The sequence below is a fragment of the Aythya fuligula genome, chromosome 1 (assembly GCF_009819795.1).
Source record: "Aythya fuligula isolate bAytFul2 chromosome 1, bAytFul2.pri, whole genome shotgun sequence".
Lineage (NCBI taxonomy): Eukaryota > Metazoa > Chordata > Aves > Anseriformes > Anatidae > Aythya > Aythya fuligula.
In genome coordinates, this window is record NC_045559.1 from 60,373,008 (window position 1) to 60,392,117 (window position 19,110).

At 37.6% G+C, this 19,110-nt stretch overlaps 1 protein-coding gene across 2 annotated transcripts in view; it reads right to left on the bottom strand.

The window, feature by feature from the left end:
* The window catches only part of KDM7A (lysine demethylase 7A), a 58,906-nt gene that overhangs the window by 24,085 nt on the left and 15,711 nt on the right, over positions 1 to 19,110 (bottom strand). For both annotated transcript variants that reach the window (XM_032197382.1, XM_032197373.1), the window contains exons 2-8: positions 10,200 to 10,285; positions 6,768 to 6,885; positions 4,792 to 4,952; positions 3,226 to 3,367; positions 2,772 to 2,958; positions 2,122 to 2,284; positions 92 to 179 (exon numbers count right to left, since the gene is read on the bottom strand). In XM_032197382.1, coding sequence (XP_032053273.1) covers positions 92 to 179; positions 2,122 to 2,284; positions 2,772 to 2,958; positions 3,226 to 3,367; positions 4,792 to 4,952; positions 6,768 to 6,885; positions 10,200 to 10,285 — 945 coding nt within the window. The remainder of the gene's footprint in view (positions 1 to 91; positions 180 to 2,121; positions 2,285 to 2,771; positions 2,959 to 3,225; positions 3,368 to 4,791; positions 4,953 to 6,767; positions 6,886 to 10,199; positions 10,286 to 19,110) is intronic.

Consider the following 19,110-nt stretch of genomic DNA (forward strand, 5'->3'; position numbering starts at 1 on the left):
TCTGATCCTGGTTACAAGCATGAAGAAAAGTATCTATCATAAAAAATATCCTACTTACTGAGGAAAAGGTATAGTAACAGTCGAGACTAACCTGAGCTGCATGCCAATATTGAGGTTGTGCAAAAAATTTCCTCCAAAAGCCATACAATCCTGAGATGTGAGCACAGCATGAATCCAGCCTGAAATGAAAGATTCAGAAACTTAATAAATACATATACATTATTTTAAGAAAGATTGTTTTTAAATACTTGCGTGTACGCACTAAAAATCATTTAAAATATTGTATGTTGAACTAAAAAAAGCAAATTAGTATTCTGCACCAGGAAAAAATAATCTTGATTTTAACAACATGTGGTTTAGAAAGTGTTTCAGAAATCTAATGGAAATGTAGTTTTCTAAAGGAGTTACAAGCAGATAAGGCCTTCAAGACATTTTGACTGGGTAGGAGCTGGGGGTGGCAGAGGGGGAAAGACAGAACACCACTGATTTTTTAAGTGAAAAGTCTCCCAAAGTTTCCTTTCCAATCAGCAATAATAAGTTACTGTGGGAAAAAAAAAAAAAAAAAAAAGCATGCTGAACAATAGAGTAATAAAAGTAAAAAAGAAAATATATTACTTTCCATGTTTACATGTTTCTTACAGTAACTGAAAAATTTGCACAACTTTAAAAAAAAAGTAATCTAGCAATACTGATTTTTTTCTACTAGGAATTCAGAAATAGTTCTATAAATTATTCCCAGTGTAGCCATTCTAATTTTAGTGAAACTAATGATCAATTTAAAACCCAGTCTAGGTACTCTGACTATGCTAATTTGTCACGTATTTGAAATATTGTCCTCATGAACTCAACAATTCAGCATGGCAAAGCATGGCCAACATTACACTATCAATCTGATTACCACTCAATAATTTCAATTAAGTATACAAAAGAACATATCGGCTTCCTAATTAAAAGTGGTTGCATTTAAATTTTACACCGTGCAGTTTTAACATAAATAAACTAATACAGAGTTCCCTTTTCCAAGGCTTTTTCTGATTTTACCTGCATGCAGACCTTTCTGTATTCAACAACAGACCAGTTGGCCACACATTTGGAGATTAGCCCATGGTTTAACTGAGCACAGGCAACATGTACAAAGAAAGAAAGCTCCTCAACTTGATGCAAGATCAGCCCAAATCACAAGCAACTATACCATGCTCTCATTCAGCTAAAAACAACCAGTTCTAGTTGTTGTGGTACCACATACAAAAAGACCTGAAACTAGTAGCTATGCTGAATAACCAACATACCTACTATGTTGCCTTCAAATGAAATTACAGAATGGAATATAAAAGACTGAAGGGGACAATAGCAGAAGCAATCTAAGGATTGGTGTTTGTGTTTGTTGTTGTTGTTTGTTTTAAACAAATTAAACTGTTGTTTGTTTTAAATTAATATTATAAATTGCTTTGTTTTATTTCTGTTGTTTAAAAAGTGCAATGAAATGTAGAGTGCCTCGTATTTCCAATTGCATTTTGCATTTGTCAGTATGGTTTTAATTTTTCACTCATCATAGTAGATGAATACCTCTGACTCTTCATGGAGGATGTGTATTTCAATCCTATCCTACGTTTCCCCAGACACTGACTAAAACAACAGTAAAGCCACATAGTATATCTTGAACAGAACAATTCGATTGTTATTTAAGAACAGTATCTTTAACAATATTTAAATAACTCTCGAGAGCCTCCCAGCAGGTGGTATTCTTCTATATGCAAGATTAATTTTAAATCACAACTCTACTCCAAACATATTACAGAGATTACAAAATAATTATGACATTCACTACCGTCAGGATATCCATTCTACCAAGCAGGAACAGCAAAAATGCATGTCAGTACAGATCAGATTTTTTTGAAGCCTTTAATCAGTCTTACAGAATTTTTCTTTTTTTTAAACATTTGTCTCAAAAGCTGGCATCATTGTTTGGGTCTTATTCCAGACTCCAACTCCTTTTTTTCTTTTCATTCATTCAGAAATCCAGAATAAACCAATTATTGATAATGTAATGTGTCATTTAAGATACCCTTAATTCCTGGTAATTAAACATGCTATGTTTTAGTAATAATTGTAAAATCTTACCTGTTGGAACAAATAAAGTGTGTCCTTGCTTTACAACACATTTGTAACATTTGTCAACCTTGTCCCCAAAATATACTTCACTTTGGGTGACAGATGAGCTCCAAGACTCATAGAGAGCCAAATTTTCATCAGTGGGCTTGATCAAATAGAAGATCTTCTCACCCTATTAAATAAAAACATCAAATAAATAAATATATGTTCTCTTAGATGCACAGTACTACCTCTGAGTTATTTGCAACAAAAGCAACTGATTGACCAGTGGCCCAGCTGCAATTGTCCAAAACCTTAATTAACAGTACAGTAACCGAATGGGGGGGGGGGGGAAGAACGGGCATGCATTTTGTGATGTGAAAAACACCCAACAATGTCATTCATTTTCATTTAATTCATTTTTTAATACTAAAACCTCACTATACCATCTACCGGTCTATTAAAATAGTAAAAATAGTCAACCAAACAATCATAGTCTAGAAGTCACCAACATGATAAATTAAAAGCATGAAAACAAGACATCAACTTCACTCTCACTTTCCAGCTCCTCCTTTGCCTGCTAAGAAAAATCATTCTTAACAGGCAATAATGCCACAGAAGAAAGCTGCACACTGAGTAAATTGTGTTTCATACAGTTATAAATAGAGAAGCCTTCATACCCAGAGAACATGGTACCAAACTGAAGTTCCTCCAAAATCGATATGAAAATCAGTATAGCTGTCCTGGACACCCATCAAGCAATACTTCTGAACAAAAGGCTTAGGGAAGACAGAATCATCTGGCCAATAATTTTCCACCCATGAAAGCTTTCTGGCAATATCTGGTACTTCCACTAATTCAGACATCCTTTAAAGAAAAAAAAATATATATACATAAATAAGATCAAGAGTAAGTGCCCCTCTTTTTAAATGACAACATTAAATGTTTGCTTCCTACAGAGTTATTACTTATGAATTAGTAAAAATGTTTTATACCCATATTACATCACAGTAGCTGTCTACATAAAATATGAAGCCTCTTATCTTTAACACTAGAGACATTATATTCCTACACACAGTGTTCACCTTAGTGAAAACCACTTCCTACATTCAAGGAACTGAAGTCAATACTCACTTTGTGTCCGAGAACTCCAGGCTGATCACGTTCAATACTTTTGGTCGGTCAGGATTTGTGAAATATTTAATATAATTATGGAGCTTCATTTTGCTGTCTGCTTGTCTTGCTACATCTATTACATCTATCACTTTGTCACCACCTGTGAAAGACAAGATGACTTTCTTAATCCTACCACAGATAAAAACAGCTGTTCTAGATGCTTAAGAGAAATTTTACTTTTTTCCAGCTTTTATCAATATATTTCTGTACAAATACTCCACTATCGCTAGCATTCTCTTAGAACAAGGACAGACTGGTATAAACCAACTTTTACTTGTCTAGCTTTAATTGTTACAGTCAGCAAAGGACAGAACTGAAAAAAGTCTAAAGATAAGATACTCTTTCTTGGGTTAACAAAAAAAAAAAAAAAAAAAGAGCAATACAGAATCACTGCAACTGGTTTAAAAAAAAAAAAAAAAGAAAGAAAGAAATTGGTTTTGTGGCTGTCACTGGAAAGACTAGTGTAGAGAATGTTATCAAGGCAGATCTCTTCCTCACTCTTCCTTTTAATCATCACCACAGTTCTTGAATATATAACACAAGGACCATTGAGAATTCTTTACAAATAATAGATCTTCCTTCAACTGCACTAAACTTCTGCCATAATTAGCGGATAGCTTTTTATATTGGAAACCATGCAGGTACTCTGTTGTAAACATTTTACACTCTTCCCCTCCAGCTTATCTTCTAAGCACAGTCTGATTTCATTGAATTAAGCCATAAGGCAAGCTTAATTTCTAAATACAACACGAATTTGTATACATAAGACATATATTCAAGTGAAATCTGTAGAAATAGGCAAGCAAGAAGCAACCTTTAACCAAGAGAAAGGAGTAATGACAAAATTACAACAGTAACTGAATTATGTCTATTTAGTTATATAGGAATCAAATTTGACAATTCATTCTGGAATGAAGAAATGAGTGCATCTAGATGCACACTATATTTACTTTAAAATTCCAAGTTAATAGCATCTTGACAAATCCTACCTAGAACAATTTTATTTCAGTTTTCTTATTTTTAATTTCAAAACCAGAAAAGTAAATCTGCAGCATTCCAATTTTGTTCCTGAACTGAAGAACCTGGCAGGTCAAAATATAGGCATAGTAATGAAATGAACAAATTTCCAAAAGATTGATTTAGTATGGAAACGCCAATTCACTGAGCCCAAAACACTAAGTTTTGCAGTAGTCTGACCACTGATTAATCTTCATCGACCCTAACAGTGATTCATTCAATTCTCAAAAACTGAACAATCTTGTAGCAGAACAAAAACATGCTCTGTTTAGCTTGCACCAAAATTAACACTTCTGAAAGTTGAGAAGTAATGGTGTACTCCTGTCACAAACCTACCGCAAACAAAATTCAAATCAGTAGCCTTAATTGTACTCTTTGCCAATGCTCTGGTTAGAAGCATTCAATTTATAGTATATATTTAGCACTCTAGAAGCTCTTATAATCATGCAAATATTTATTTTACTTTAAAAACAGGATCATTTGCACATATTCCACAGTGACCCTTACCTACATAGCGTTCCACATCTAAGACAGAGAAAGTTGGCGGAGGAAGTCTGAGCCCCAGACCATCTAATTTTGGAACCATTATGGGAACATCAAACCCATGCTTCTCCAAGTATCTTTGTGTCAGCTGGCTTCCATGCATTTTCAAAATTACTTCATCAGCACTAACAGAAAGAAATAATGGAGTATTAGTAGAAGAGCATCCAAGCACTACTAAAAAAAATAATTATGTCACAGTTTGGGGGTGGACAGGTTGGAATGGCTGCATTTGAGTCAAAAAGAATTGGACCCAGTATTACTATCAAACTAAACATTAAACTGAAAAACAAGGACAACAATATAAACCAGTAAGGAATCAGTTATTGTCAAGCATAACCTGGGAAGTCACAGTCCTTCTATGCGATTGAACACAGTCATTTAAGAGGATGAGAAAAAGGAATTCTCCCAAAAAAATAAAAAATACAACAATAATGTTAATGTTAACAATAACAACAAAGAGTCCTTTAAAGAGTTAAAAGCCATACAGAGAGTTAATACAGAGTTAGTACAGAGAGCCATAAAGAGTTAAAACCCGTACGTCTACAGTGAAAAAGACAGGCATAGACTGATTGAGATGATTTCTGTTACAAACAATTTTCTCCACTTTCCTCTAAAGCATGAGAGAATGGGTAGGCTAGAGCACATGTAAATGTGCTTTGTTATCTGGAATGAAATTGAGGAGTAATTACCCAATCTCTCCTTTCCTGGACTAGAAGAATAGACAGTATTCTGACAGTTCAGGCACATAAAAAGAAAAGTAAACGTCAACCACTCTTGCTGCTGCACCCACACTGCCTTACAGAGGCATCTAGATAGATTGGAGCACTGGACAATCATCAACAGCGTGAAGTTCAACAAAGGTATATGACAGATGCTGCCCCTAGGACAGAGTAATGTCAGACACAGGTACAGACTAGAGCAGAATGGCTGGAGAGCAGCCCTGCAGAAATGGACCTAGGGGTGCTGGTTGCCAGCAGACTCAACATGAGCCAGCAGCGTGCCCTGGCAGCCAGAAGGAAAAGCTGTATTTTTGGATACATCAGACACAGCATAGCCAGTAGGTCCAAAGAAGGGAATCTCCTGCTACATTCAGCATTGGTGCAGCCTCACCTTGAACACTGTGTAGAGTTCTGCACTCCACAATATAAAAAGGATGTTAAGATACTTGAAAGCATCCAGAGGAGGGGAACACGGCTGGTAAAAGGGCTGGAATACATGTCCTGTGAGAAGAGGCTGAGAACACTTGTGTTGTCTAGTTGGGAAAAAAAAAAAAAAGGCTGAGAGGCAACCTTATGGCTCTCTGCAACTCCCTGCGGAGAGGAAGTGGAGCAGGAGGTGCCGGTCTCTGCTCCCTGAGAACTGATGACAAGGTGCAAGGGAATGGCACAGAGCTGCACAAGAGGAGCTTCAGATGGGACATGAAGAAAAATTTCTTTACTGTGAGGGTAGCTGAACACTGGAACATGCTTCCTAGCCCGGTGGTTGATGCCCCAGGCCTGTCAGCATTCAAGAGGCATTTGGACAATGCCCACAATAACATGCTTTAACTTTTGGTTAGCCCTGAAGCTCACACAGTTGGGCTAAATGAGCTTTGAAGGTTCCTTCCAATTGAATTATTCTATTTTGTTCTCAAAGAAAGAGAAACAAAACCAAAAGAAAAGCAAACTCAACAGCCATCACCCTGTAGCAGCCCTGACAGACAACATAGCCCAGTGCAAAACTGAACAGGGGAAGCTACTGCATGAAAGGTCGAATTTATCCACCTGAAAAAGGGACTCACTGTTTCAGATGGGGAGGGTGGGATAGGAGGAGGAAGTAATAATCCTAGGCCTTAATTTTCTGAAGCAGGGAAACGTTATTCACCTTCTCGAAGACATACTCAGCCCACTAAGTTTCTCTATTTTTTTTTTTCACTGAAATGTTTAAGTGAGCTTTTGTACCTTGGAAAGGAACGAGCCCGCAGCTGTTTAACGAAGGTCCGCGTTCCAGCCTGCACCGGTTTGGAGCCATCATCCAACTCTGTGTAGTCATGTCTGTGCCAGTTCCTCCTCTTTTTCACTAGAAGTTTCAGAAGGATTAAACTTTGAATTAGTTAAATCAGATGCCAAAGGTTAGCAGTCGTTCTATCAGTGAGCCAGACATGCTTCAGACACATAGCTGAGATTAACAAACCTTATTGGTTACGCAGGTGACACCCTACCTATTGCAACAAATCTTCAGAAGAGCTGACAATGACCATTTGGACTTCTAGAGCTCCTCCCATCTACAACATCAGTGTGCATTATACACAAAGACTCAAAATCCCATACTGAGTGCAACATAAATAAACAGCAACAACATGAAGATTGTTCAAACCTAAAGAGTAAATCAACAAAACTCAAATTTTGATTTCCTAAATATCCGGGGTTTATTTTTAATAAACAGAAGAATCCAACCTCTTCAAGATCCTGAAGACTTCGTTTTATGCATTAGTACAGAATTAACAGAACCTAATCCCATTGTGCTACCTCTCCATATGAAACAAGACCACCCTTATTTTATCCACTACTTATCTTACCATAACAATTTGGGGTATAAGGTGTTTTGGCAGGTACAACCTTTACTATGCAAGCACAATGCATATAATGCAAGCATTGTGCCCCAAAACAATGAAATTCTGAGTTGCTCTAAACTGGTATTCTCCATCACAAAATAATAGTAAAGAACAAAGAATAAGTTACTGTTCTATTACAATTTGGGGAACCTGAGAATCCAAAAGCAACTAAATTGCGTTTTTAACATCTCCTTATACTTAAAGGGCCAAGGAAAATTAAAAACTAGACATTCACATAAAATTTGGTGTGTTGGTCTCCCATTGAAAAATGACAGATAATCAAATCAGGAGGCTTTTTGTTTGTTTGTTTTTGTTTTGTTTTGTTTTGTTTTTTTGGTTGAAATACAAAAAGAAATTGATCAATGCTCCTGTATTAGTTAATTTGATTTTTACATCTAACTATACAGTAGATTTTTTAATTACTGGAGTTCTTACATAATTAATTTTGTACGATAGTGAATCTAAATCCACTAGGATGAAGTGTATGTTTCTCGTATATTCTTGCAGTTTATTTTGGTTGGTTGGTTGTTTTTTTTCACAGTGTCATTTTATTAGGTGGGATTATATATCTGCCAAAATTACAGATATGATTGTCCTCTTAAATTGAACACAGGTGAATTCTGCTCTATTCCAGAACTCCTCTACACAAAGGGGTTTCAGACTATGAAGCAGCAAATAAAAGATGTCTTTACTTCTACACATAATTGCATACAACCGAAGCACTGTGAAGCACTGTTGCAACATTTGGAGTCAAGAAACATTATCAGTCTCTCTCAACATTAAAACATGCTGAAGTCCAAACCACAAACCATCGTAGATTTGATTCTGACAACTTAGCTGAGTACAATTAATAAAATTACAAATTAAGATATATTTCAACATATCACCTCTGCTTGGGTTGATAAGCCTGAAGCTTCTAATAAATCTAGATGTACTCACTTCAGGCAATATGATATAGTAAGGATAATTTTTACTACAGATTCTTGTCTTTTAAAAGACTTCCAACACAGAAATGACTCAAATTGCTGCAGGTGAAACACAGCTGGCATTAGCACTAGAAGCCTTTGCATTAAAAAAAAAAAAAAAGGTTATTCACAGGAATCAACAGGATGATGAAGCACACTAGTTCTGTCAAATCAACAAAAGAAAAAAGTTCCAAACTCTTTATTTTTTTTTTTAGTTTTTGCAAAGCCTGATATGTACCCCCTTCCACTCTTTCTCCCAGCCCCTCTATTCCAAAGGGAAAAAAAATATAGGCAGAAATGTGGGAAAAGAAATGGCTGATATTTTTACAAGAGACACATAGTGTTTTAACTGAAAGAGGTGACCAGAACAGTAAGAACTACAAGCAAGTACATTTATCTGACTTTTCAGGCCCTAACCTGAAGGTAGCTAATATTGAAGGTATTAAATATAACCTACACACAAAATACATATTATACAACATATATTAATTGCATAAATAAGTGAAATTAATCACTTCATTCATAGTCCACAGAACTACCAGTGAAGGTGCAGTGGTTTCAAAATTATAGCTTCTAAATGGTAAAGTGAGTTCAGCTTTGTAATGATTCTAGATCCTGAGGTGGCTGTAAACCATTAGGTGGTCTTCAAGCAAAGAAAAAAATATATATGAAAAAACACAAATGACCACAACATAGTGCTTGGACACTAAGCACATACGGACATTTTTCATGTTCGTGCATAAGAAACACAGTGCATATATACGTTTTTCAGGTTTGAACATAGAAACTTAATTCATTGCTGGACAGGTGAAATTCATTTTTACATTACTTTCTTTTGAGAACAGAAGTCATGTTGAAAAATCTAGGGAATCAGATAGAGCAGTGCCCTTGCAGTAGTTACAGAAAGACAAAAAACATTTTCTTCAGAAGTGAAATGTTATCTTTACATTCACTGTAGAGATCTGAAGTGGATCTACTGATAGAACCAAAGAGGTCTGTCTCTCTTGCCACTGTTTCATAGTCTCTTCTAGTAACTCACAAAATTCCTTGAGGAATTTGGTGGGAACATGTTTACAAATCGGATACCTGGAATTCAGAGCAATGTAAGTCTCAAGGACATAAAAGAAAAGTAAGACAGCAAGCTCCAATTCTCAAATTACACTGGATTGTTGTGACACATACTCCTTAATCATCAAGAAAGATAAGAAAGCTACCTTTTTTATTTTCTCAAGGTTGCTTTCCTAGGTATGAGGATTTTCATGATTAAAATACAAAATAGTGAGCAGTCTTTTGGAACTTTTTTCTTTCTTTTTTTGAAGTAGCATGTAATATGTACAGTAAGAGAAAGCATCACTACCTGTACTTGACATTTTTTTTTTTTTTTAAATGATTCCCTAACTTTTGGTCTTTCTCTCTCTCTCTCTCTCTCTCTCTGTCAAGTACAGATTGTTTTCTTCTAGCTCTGCACGCTTTGATTTGTCTAATCTACAGCTGTGGTTTATATTTTATTCTATCTTCATCTCCAGATCAAGGAACCTCTCTCAAAAAAAGACAGCTTGTAGGTTTTGTTATTGAGATTGTTGTTGTTTGTGTTGTTGTTTTTTTTACCAGTTCAAAGTTTGTCACACAGAACCAGTACCTCCTAAATAATCAAAGTCATCTTGAACATCTCTCTGAACAGTCTTTTTCAATAGCACTTCGAGAGAAGAGACATTAAAAATATAAAATAAATATATGTGAATAATATATCTGATATAATATATTCAGATATAATATATTCAGATATAATATATATCTGAATAACCCATACTTACTTAGAGAAGGTCCATGGAGAATTGCACAGTTGGGACAATGGTACAGATCAATGTCAACAGCATGATGCTCCTCTACCCCAACACAGCTGCAATAGTATTTTTAAAATGTTAATGAGAATACATACAAGATTTATCTTTCAAGCCAAAAAATAATTACATCTTATGTCTTTACCAGAATATGCTTAGTCTACAAAATCACGAGATACCAAATTATCTCAACTACTAGGTTGCCATATAAATTTTGAGTAACAGTTTGTTTACCACTGAACTGAGAATGCCATTAAAAAAACAAACAAACAAACAAACAAAGGAAAAGAAAACAAGAATCAAGCTCCTTTAAAAATGACTCCATAATATACATCACTGCCCTCTCTCCCAAGGCTTTGATCCTGATTACAGTAAACAGCGTACACAAAATCATTCTATCAATTCTCTTTATAAAAGCTATAATTTAAAGAAAAAATCTGAAACCTACGTGTTGCCAATTTCTATACGATTTTTTTCATTTATTTCTGCAAAAAGTACATAACAAACTCCTACCCCAATACTTTTGTATTACCCCTGAAATCTTTACACTGCTAGTGCTAGCTATATAAAGTACACTGTGAACACACAAATCACACCATAGCAGTGTTTCTGTGATTTTAAAAATCACATTTGTAGTAATGTTTTCCTTGTAAAAATTCTTCCCAGATAAAGCAGTCAAAGTGGGATTAAAGTTGAAGATCTTTATAACAGTCATGAGAAAATATCTACTCCACTATCTCAATAACAATATTTTAAAGACAAAAGGAAGTCAATCTTTCAGAAGATTAAATACTAGATTAATTGGAGAAGCCATGCTTTTTCACAGAGTTCGCAAGAACAAAAATCCCTACTTGCTGGTAGAATCTGACTCCTGACAGACTTCTCTCTCTCAAAAGTTCATTGAAGCTTAGAAAAATGCTGACTTCATAATAGGGAAACAAGACTGCAATGTTAATTTTTTTACACCACAATTACATCTTTCCATTTAATGCATTCTAGGAACATGAGAACTTAAACACTACTCCATTCAAGTAACCCACTTCATCTCAAAAGTGTTAACAACAGCCTGAACATTGAAGCTTTGAAATGGCCCAGCTACAATAAGTCTTTGCCCTAGCAACCTAGTGCCAAAACTGATGACATGATCCAGAAAATATCAGCTAAACAACTGCTAAAACAACACGCTAAATAGTCTAGCATTCAAAGCGTACCAATGAGCAAGTCAAATCTGAAACTAAAAAGCATCTCTCAATGAGAAGCACATCATTCTGAATTCTTTGTGAGCAGCTTCAGCTGGTTCTTCTACTTAGCCATTCACTAAACAGCACATGAAATTAAGGTTATATAACTTTTTGTGTGTACTATTCTAAAATCCAAATATAAAGCTCAGCTGCCAAATATGTTTCATCTATAATTATTTCAATATTTTGCATCTTTTTAAGATACAACTACAGAAATTATTACATGATTCAGCTGACATATAAACAGAAACAAAGGCAAAAGCAATCTTTAAAAATGCTTATCCAATTTCTTTTTGCTTATATGCTCTCTCCTTTGATAGAATTGACGACTGATTCAATCCTATTATTATAAGAAAAACTGTTTTAAAATATACACTCCAAAAGTCCCAAATCAGAAGGCTGGTTTATGCATACACTTGAGAATCTCACTATTTAAGCTAAATTTCTGATTTCCAAACAGCTGAAGATATTTGCGTTGTACTGTATCTTGCTGAGATTTGCATAATTATTCAATGAAGCACTGCTCCATGTAAAGATTTCACATAACTCCCTTTAACTCTTTTTCTTGGTGTAGATCTAACTTGGTCATCACCATCCCAGCCAGATTATCTTGCTGACTAACAGTAAGAACTTTAGAGAGTACAGCGATAGTTCCTACCAGCTCTGATACCTGCTTCTCATATTCTTTTTAAGAGCATTAACTTTATTGTCTCTTACAAAATATTACAGATAACCTGAAAATACAGCAGAAATTCTTTTAAATATAAGCACTTCCCCTGACTTGCTTAAGCCCACACCTTTTCCAGAAGGCACCATGGGCTTTGTGTACAGACAGGTGATACTGGAGGGGGATTACACCAGTTGGAACAGCCGCTCAATAAAGAAGCCAACAATTTCAACCCGTGATTTGTGCTCAAAGCTCAGAACTAACTGGCAAGGCAAAGCACTACCTGGGAGGTGCAGGAAGGGAATCTACCAGCGGATATCTGACTGACGCAAAGGGCAAAGGAGGATCCAGCACCTGCAAGAGCAAGTGCTGACAAGGATGCCACAGCAGGTATCAATCACATACAGCACCATAAGTCACTTTCCTGAGTCTCTTTCTGCAACATGCACAGACAAATGTGACATTAATCATTTCGGCTACCAGCAAACAATCAATTACTGTGATAAGTGCAACTTCAGACCTCAAGTATCAAAGCAAGGTCACTAAGAGAGAGCACAGGGCCTGAAAAGCATTAGCATACTCAAACAGTAACACTCCCAATCCACTGGATGCTTTCCTGAATGAAATACCGTTATTATCCTTCACCTCTCCACCCATTTGGGTTGAAATGTCTTCAGTATATATTACCTAGTTTTTGAATTGCTCATCTCCTGCAGGAAGGCTGTAGACTAATCCTCGAGTATCAAGGCAAGGTCAGCAAGAGCTAGTAGAAGAATCTGGCAAGTAATATTTTTTTTTTTTCCACACAAAAGAACATGCCCAACCCTGGCAAGTGAAGAAATCCTTGACTACTCAAAGTTCAAGGAACCAGTTGTCCAGACTTAAGTCTCATGAGAAAGCAAGTGGCTTGGCTTTAGTCTGAACTTCCCATTTGACTGTTCAAATTCTAGGTATACAAAAGCAGCACACATAAATCAAAAACAACCAGAAGAGGACTGTCCAACATACACAAAAGCAATGATCCATTAGTAGCTATTAAGTAAAGGGCAAGTAAGTCTTCTTTCACATAAGAAAAGAACCTACAAATGCTGTTCTCTACTGTAGTACTGCTATTTATTTAGATGTCAGTAGATAAGGTGAGTACAGATAATTTGGAACGGTAGATTCAACAATTTCATGATTGGGCTAGAATGCCTTGTAGGAAGAAATTACTAAAGTCCAGTACCTTTTGTATTAGGTTTACGTGGCAAGGTTTTGGTAGAGGGAAGCTGCAGAGGTGACCTCTGTGAGCAGAGCCCAGCAGCTGCCCCACGTTACTGAAGAGTCAGCTCCAGCTAGCTCCATCCCACTGCTGGCCAGAGCTGAGGGACATGGGCAGCACCTCTGAGAGAACATAATTCAAGAAGGGAAAAACCTGCTGTGCAACAGCAGCTGGGAGAGAGGAGTGAGAAAAATGTGAGAGAAAAAAAATGTGAGAGAAGCAGCTGTGCAGCCCCCAGGTGAGTGCAGCAGGAGGGCAGGAGGTGCTCCAGGCAGGCAGCAGCAGTTCCCCTGCGGGCTGTGCAGGGAGAGGCCCCTGGTGGAGCAGGCTGTCCCCCTGCAGCCCATGGGTCTCCCATGGAGCAGATCTCCACGCTGCAGCCCCCCCATGGGTGGAGGAGCCCCCGGTGGAGCAGGTGGATGTGGCCTGGAGGAGGCTGCAGCCCATGGAGAGCCCCCAGGGCCGGAGCTGCAGCCCATGGAGAGGAGCCCACGCAGGAGCAGGGGTCTGGGGGGAGCTGCCACTCACCCATGGGGGACCCGTGCTGGAGCAGTTTGCTCCTGGGGGATGGACCCCTGGTATGGAGCCATGTGGGAGCAGTGCTTGAAGAGGGCCTGTGGGCAGCCCCCACAGGATCAGTCTGGGAAGGATTGCATCCCGTGGGAGGGACTCCACGTGGAGCAGGGGCAGAGAGGGACCATGAAGGAGCGGCAGAGACAAAGCGTCTGGGACTGACTGCAGCCGCCATTCCCCATTCCCCTGTGCCGCTCTGGGGGAGGAGGTAGAATAGGGTGGATGGGAGGGAAGTTGCTTTGAGTTTCTCACTGCTGAAGTCTGCCACTGATAGGCAATAAATAACACAAATCTCCCTATGCTGAGCCTGCTTTGCCCGTAACAATAATTAGTGAGCAATCTCGCTGTCCTTATCTCAACACAGAAGCTGTCCTTTTCGTCCTATTTTCTCAACTTGTTCTGTGTTTTTTTTAGGGAGGGAGGGAGTGAGCAGAGTGGTAGAGCTTGTCTACCTACCCATGTGAAACCACCACACCTTTACAGGAAGCACTGTCCCTGAAGACTCATGGTTGCATGAACCCATCCAAGGCACTGGGCTGCTCTCCTCTGCTACAGTAGCACAGCGTTGGTGCATCAAGTATCAGACTCAGGTCAGTCACCTGAAGGACTGCTGCACCTTCAAAATCTAATAGCTGCTTACTCAAACTGTTCTTGTTTTTTCCTTTTCACTGCTTTTAGTGTTATCAAGCACATCCATAGCATTTTGGATATTGCTTAACTGCTGTTGTTGGTCTAATTGAAAGAATCCTGATTTCAGCAGGAAAAAAAGAAACACAAGACAAAGCACTCTTGATTCAAGACTTTATTTTCACATACCCTTTATAAGATATAATCACATGAAAAGCTATCTTATTAAAAGACTACATACTCTACAGTTATATAAAATTTCAAGTGTAAAAGGGAATGAATGCAAATCTTGTATTCATTCGTGCTAGTATGTTTAGACACAATACCTTCTTTCTTTTCCAAGCTGTAAAATTACTAAAAATTGTCTTTTTCAAAGATACACATACTGTCCCTGAATAAATACTGCAGGTACTCTTTCTCTTTCTCCGTTATCCTATTTCTGAGCAAGAACTCAGCACATCCTCTTCTTCAACTCCCCCTTACATTGACACCCACAAGCTTCTGTTGCTATGTCTCAGAAAGCACTTGCAGGCATTATCTGGTACAAGGAAGAAGAAAAAGCACACATCTTGACATGCAGCAGGAAAAAAAAAAAAATCAACAAAAATGCTGGAACAGATGAAAAATACTAGGGCTATTACAGCGTGTTCCCCATTATCAGGAATGCAGGGCTACAGACAATCACTAGGGGTATAGGCTTTTCTCCCATTGACTCCTGCTCATTACATGAAAGAGCAGATCCCCAAATCCTTTTTTGATTTCCAGTTTGCCTCCAAAAGAGCTGAGAAGATGTACAGACAGTGAGTCCCTATTGTGCCTTACCAGGAATGAGAAAAAGAATACTTCTTGAGGTAGCAGAAATCAATTAGTTATGTAACAACCTTATTGTCCAAAAACTGTAGTGACTACTTCAGGGTACGATTTCTCAGAATATTAAACTGAGCATGGCTGTTGCTCCGAAGAAAAGGTCCCAACCTGCCTCTCACAACTGCCTGACCATAGACTCCCTCTGTGTCTGTCACCAGATCTAACCATCAGGCATCCAGGCATCAAGTCAGCTCAGCAAGCCGATCCGTGGCAAGTTAGCCCCTGCTCAACTCCCTTTTTCAAACAGACTTTAGAAACCCTGACAATAAGAGTCTTCAACATAATATATAACTCAAGTGTTGCCAGTTACGGCAATACCTTGCTATTCACCAAATACAAACTTAATGGTATTTTTAAGACTTGTTATTCAAAAACACTGCTTTATTTCATCTCTAACCTATTTTGGCTTTCTAAAAATGACTGCTCAACAATAGGAAAAAGATGTCACTTAAGCAATCTTAGGCTGAAAATACACACACATAAGACTGTATCAGGCCTTACTACTAAATTTCAAATCACAGATGAGAGATATTCCTATTAAAATACTGAGCACAGAACTACCTAAGTGGCAGGCACATACTACAGTAAATTTTTCCGTTTACAAGGTCTGCAGTTGCTGCTTTCAGTTCTTCGTATTTGAGGTTAACAAAACCCAAAATACTATTGCCTTAATTCTCAAAATTAATTAGCCAAGGTGCAAGTTATGCAAAGAATGGCTTTGCGTACCCCATCCCAAGATCGCAAAGAGAAGCATTCTTACCCAGCAAGGCGATGGGGTACAAAGTCAATTTGGCAAACTTTAGTTTTGTTTAGTCGTTAACTAAAGCCTATACTATGCAAGTGGCACATACACTATGTCACGTAGGCAATATTTACAGGATAAAACAATGAAAGTACTGAAGATGTCACTGCCACAACTAAATAGTTCTCTAGTACTTCTGAAGCCACAACTGTTACTCCTTCTTGGAAGATATGAAGGTAATTAATTAGGAATAAAAGACAAAGTCAGTGTGACAGTACTGTTGTCAGACTAGATGTCAGACTACTGTAGAACAAAAGGAAGGAGAGTCTAAAACTTAAAATAAATGTGGTAAGCTTTTAAACAAATGAACCTCAAGCACCAGCTAGATATTTTCCCTTCTTCAAAACGCACGTAGTTGCGCACACAAACATGAACATGCAATAATAAAACTGCAAAATGCAAATCCACATGGAAATGTGGAAAGAACCACCAGCTTCCTCTTCATCTTACCATGGTAAGTGTGGCAACAACTCTGGAATCACAATGGGAATTGTAGTTTTAGGCTTATGCAGGGATTTACTCTGATAATTAAACAATTTGAAAGAAGTGGCAGGCTTCTATTCACTACATATTAGAAACATACTGCCATAAAACAAATTACACAAAAGACACTCAACAGGAAAGTATTTGAGCTTTTATTTTCTCCATATTTATTCATTTTCCAAAGCAAAGTATGTTTTAAGGGGAACTATTCCTACAAGCACATTTCAAATAGAATGCATAAATACACTATTTACAAAGAAAAAAAAAGAAAAACATTTATCTCTAGCAAGTATTCCTTCTCTTAGTGCTACCAGTTTTCTCCAGAAAATACTTTTTCATACAACAACCTCAAGAATAATGCTGCACGCCATTAACACACAACTCTGCCCCTCTTTGATTGCTCAGACATCTTTCAGTCTTATGAGATCTTCCCCTAGATTAATCATTACATCACACGCTAAAAATATAAACATTCATTATATAGATTTAGTATTCCCTAATGTAATTGATCCCTGTTCCTTTTAAATTAAGTAGTGTTTCTCTCATGTGATGTGTCACAGTAATGCAAACATGCAGATAGGTAATGATCTATTTTAATTTCCAAAGGGCTCTCCAGTGATCAGACTTTCTGGACATCCAGAATCAAAACCTAAAGTTTGATACCCATGGTAGCGCCATCCTCGCAGCAGACACTTTTAATGCCAACACTCAAGCGCATTCTTCCATTGAGAAAGAAAATCAATATAAATAGTTTCTCTTTGAAGTACCACAGCTTTTCATTCACCCAAAGCACAGAAGCTAAAATAAAGAAAAATCTGCAAGTGACAGCTTGTCAAAAGAAAGCTCAGCTCCACAGAACGGATTCTGAAAAGCAGAAATGTAAAAGGGAAGTCACCAGCAATGGAACAAAGCTATCTAGTTACGTAACAATATAGGCTCGGGTATGGGTACACAAAACCTTCCACCTACGTTTAGGGATGTATTCAACATAACCACCATGGGACATAAAATCTCAGGGAAACAACATTAAAGTACGTTATTTGCACGCTATTTTGTAATTCCAGTCCAATCAGAAAATGAATTGCTAAGTTTTTGAGAGTGAACATAAACCAGATCTTTGGAAACATGTGTATCAGTACAATTACATTGTTACATTGAAGTAAAGAGAGAAAGGACCCCTACTTTCATAACATACTTTGACAACTGTGTGTTTAGTATAATCAGCATAATCATGTATCTAATCATCTGTGCTTATGAAAAGGGTATGTGGAAAACTGATTTTCCATACAATGATTTTGTAACTATTACAAATTGGGGCAGGGTTCATGCTGCAGTCAAAATAAGCGCAGGCTCGGGATTTCTAAAGAACTCCACATGCAAAAATGTACACCAACGGCAAATAACCTTTTCGTTACCAGATAGGAGCGCCAGGAGAAGACACAGTCTGGCTTACCACCACGGATTACATGCAGCAGCTTTATGAGAGAAGTACTTTTGCTAGTAATGACTTTGTGACAAGGCAGAGTTAACATCACTGAAGTACTTGGGATGTATCCCTTCTGTTTAGTATCATCCATTAAGCACACAATTTCTCTCTCCTTCTTATGCAATAAGAGATTTCTGCTTATTCTTCCCAACTATACCAATCGCATTAAGCTGCTTTAAAAGAGTATTTACAGTTCATTTTTGTCCCCATCCTTTTGAAAACATTGTTTTACAGAAATGCAGGTCTGAAGGAACCTAGATCATTTACTGTAGATTTATCAAAATAAGCTGCCTCAATAAAATCAGAAAAATCACATTTAAGTAAACTACAGCAGACCTCAAAACTAAACAGTATGTCAGTGAAAGCCAGGAGAAAAAGGCCTTTAAAAGCTGCAGTGGTGTTTGAAGGCTTTATTTCAGTGTGAAAGTGATTAGATGAGATAAACCAGGATGACACCAGCAAGTGAATCATGACATATGATTTATAGGAAAGCAAGGAAAAGAAGCCTCCATCAATCTGACCTGAAGAGCATCTCTTCAGCACTAGCCATCACCTCAGGAGTCCAGGACTGCCCTCTGCTGCATCTCTCACTCCCACCTGCCCCATTGCCCCCCCAGTATGCCCAGCCTGATACACCACAGCAGAGGGAAACCAGCAGATCTGTAAGACCAGGCAACTAAGAGGTGGCATCTAAAGCACCTGCTAGAAGCAGGATGAAGTAAATGAACACCATCCTGCCCTCCCCACAACTGATGCAGGGAAAAAACAAAGGCATTAAGATTGGATTTAAGTAATTCTAGGAAAATTGGTGTCCCAATTCATTTGACCACTACCAATATGAAGTTTCACTTCTCTTTAGTGGCAGTTTTGTTCCCCT